General features: G+C 36.9%; 1 protein-coding gene across 1 annotated transcript; it reads left to right on the top strand.

Annotated features, from left to right (window-relative positions):
* Positions 1-1555: 1555 nt before the first annotated feature.
* Positions 1556-2035, top strand: LOC127123920 (secreted RxLR effector protein 161-like). Its single transcript, XM_051054095.1, has one exon. It carries the CDS (start codon positions 1556-1558, stop codon positions 2033-2035), a length of 480 nt encoding a protein of 159 aa, XP_050910052.1.
* Positions 2036-2793: the final 758 nt, after the last annotated feature.

Below are 2793 nucleotides of genomic sequence, written 5' to 3'. Positions count from 1 at the left end.
CTAGGAGCTTGTCGAAAACTTAGTCAAGAAGCCAATTGATGTGAAGTGGGTTTACTAGCTGAAAAAGTGAAGGCCGAATGGAGAAACTTATAAGTATAAGGAAAGACTTGTGGTGAAAGGTTTTCTGTAGAAACCTCGTATTGATTTCGACGAAGTCTACGCACATGTTGCAAGTCTAGCTGGATATGAGAGATTTCCAGATCAAGTAGTCGATGAAGATGGTGACTTAACAGATGAAGTGATGATGATGAGTGAAGAAGAAATAATCAATTTGGATCAAGACATGAATGATTTGAATTGGTTGGCAGCCATGAAAGAAGAACTCGTGTCAATCAAGAAGAACAATACCTGAGAGCTTGTCGAAAAGTCTGTCAAGAAGCCAATTGATGTGAAGTGGGTTTACAAGCTGAAAAAAATACTGAATGGAGAAATTGCCAACTATAAGGCAAGACTAGTGGCGAGATATTTTCTGCAAAAACCTGGTATTGATTTCGATGAAGTCTACGCACCTGTTGCAAGGCTAGCTGGATATGAGAGATTGCCGGATCAAGCAGTCGATGAAGATTGTGACTTAATAGAAGAAGTGATGATGATGGCTGAAGTAGAACCAATCAATTTGGATCAAGCCATGAACGATTCAAATTGGTTGGGAGCCATGAAATAAGAACTCGGGTCAATCGAAAAGAACAAGACCTAAGAGCTTATCGAAAAGTCAATCAAGAAGCCAATTTATTTGAAGTGGGTTTACAATCTAAAACGAAGGTTGGATGGAGAAATTTCCAAGTGTAAGGCAAGACTAATTGCGAGGGGTTTTCTGCAAAAACCTGGTATTGATTTCGATGAAGCCTACACACCTATTGCAAGGCTGGAGACAATCAGAATTATTGTGTCGACAACAACATACAAAGGGTGGAAGATACATCAGTTGGATGTAAAATCAACATTTCTGAATGGACCTCTGGAAGAAGAAGTCTATGTCAATCAACCACCAGGATTTGAAATAAAATGGCAGGAGCTGAAGGTGTACAAATTGAGAAAAGCTCTATATGGTTTGAAGCAAGCTCCAAGAGGTTAGAATAAGAGAATAAGTGGTTGCCTTATCGAAGCAGGTTTCATAAAGTGTGTATCTAAACATGGAGTGCATGTCAATGATGCAGACAGGGTCAGTCGAATCATTATATGCCTTTATGTAGATGATTTATTGATTACACGTATAGATAAAATCGAGATAAGAAAAGTCAAGTCGAAGTTGATGCAAGAGTTTGAAATACCCAACCTAAGGAATTTGTCATATTTCTTAGGAATGGAGTTCAAAGACACATGTGAAAGAGTGTTCCTGCACCAAAAGAAGTATGTGTAAGATATCTAAAAGAGATTCAAGATGAGCAGTTGTAATGCAGCTGCTACACCATTAAAAACTGGAGCAAAGTTAAGGAAGAAGACAAATGATGAGTTTGTCAGAGCATCATTGTACTAACAAATCATTGGATCCTTGAGGTATCTTTGCAATATCAGGCCAGACATTTGTCAAAGTGTCAGATTGTTAAGTAGATTCATGGAGAAACCCAAAGAATGTCATCTCATTACGATTAAGAGGGTGTTGGGATATATAAAGGGTACGATTGATCATGGCGTGTTGATGCCAAGGCAAAAGAGAACCAACACAGATGCAAAAGTATATGGCTACACTAATTTAGATTTTAGTGGAGATCAAGACGAAAAGAAGAGTAGTGTGGGATACATATTCATGGTTGAAGGCGCTCTAATCTCATGGAGCTCAAGGGAGAAAAGCATTATGGCTTTGTCATTGTGTGAAACTGAGTACGTGGTTGCATCCTATGTAGCATGTCAAGCGGCATGGATAGAGATGTTTCTCAAAGAGATCAAGATAATGGAACCTAGGAAAACAAAGTTGTTTGTCGATAAAAAGTTAGTTATCGATCTAGCAAACCATCCAGTGCGTCATGGTCGAAGTAAACATATAGAAAGAAGATATCATTTTTCCAATGGATCAAGTCAGCAAAGGAAAGCTTGAACTTGAGCATTGTAAGACAGAAGTACAACTAGATAACATACTCACTAAACCCCTAAAGAAAGTCAGATCCGATGAGTTGAAAAGAAGCATTAGGATGAGAAGTCTCGAGAACATGAATTAAGAAGTGTGTTAGAAGTTTTAATTCGATGTTCTAATTGAAAGCTAACATTCGACTGTGTCGAAGCAACTAACGAAGTTGTAGTAATTAGATGTATTCGACAGAGTTGAATACAACATATAATATTGTCGAAATGTAACTTGTGATTTTGTATTTTACATTATGTACATTTTAGGTTTGGTTCAGTTTGTATAGTTTGGGCCTAGGCTTTAGTTGCCTGGGTCTTGTATGATGTAAGCAAAAAACTTCACTCAATCCTAATTGCGTAATTCAGTTTTTAGTTTTCTTTCTTTTCTCTTTTCTTCCTCCCCGTCTTTTATCTTTCTTGAAAAATGTTGTTCCAACAGACATAATATGTCAATCGATTATACTTGTAGTATTTCCCCAGAAGTGTGTTAGAAGTTTTAATTCAATATTTTGAATGAAAGCTAACATTCGACAGTGTCGAATCAACTAACGAAGTTGTAGTAATTAGATGTATTCGACAGAGTTAAATACAACATATAATATTTTCGAAATATAACTTGTGATTTTGTATTTTACATTTTGTACATTTTAGGCTTGGGTCAGTTTGTATAGTTTGGGCATAGGCTTTAGTTGCCTGGGTCTTGTATGGTGTAAGTAAAAAACTTCACTCAAT

Source organism: Lathyrus oleraceus, chromosome 2 (assembly GCF_024323335.1).
Source record: "Lathyrus oleraceus cultivar Zhongwan6 chromosome 2, CAAS_Psat_ZW6_1.0, whole genome shotgun sequence".
Lineage (NCBI taxonomy): Eukaryota > Viridiplantae > Streptophyta > Magnoliopsida > Fabales > Fabaceae > Lathyrus > Lathyrus oleraceus.
Note: the sequence above shows the minus strand (reverse complement) of the source record. Positions and strands in the feature narration are given on the sequence as shown.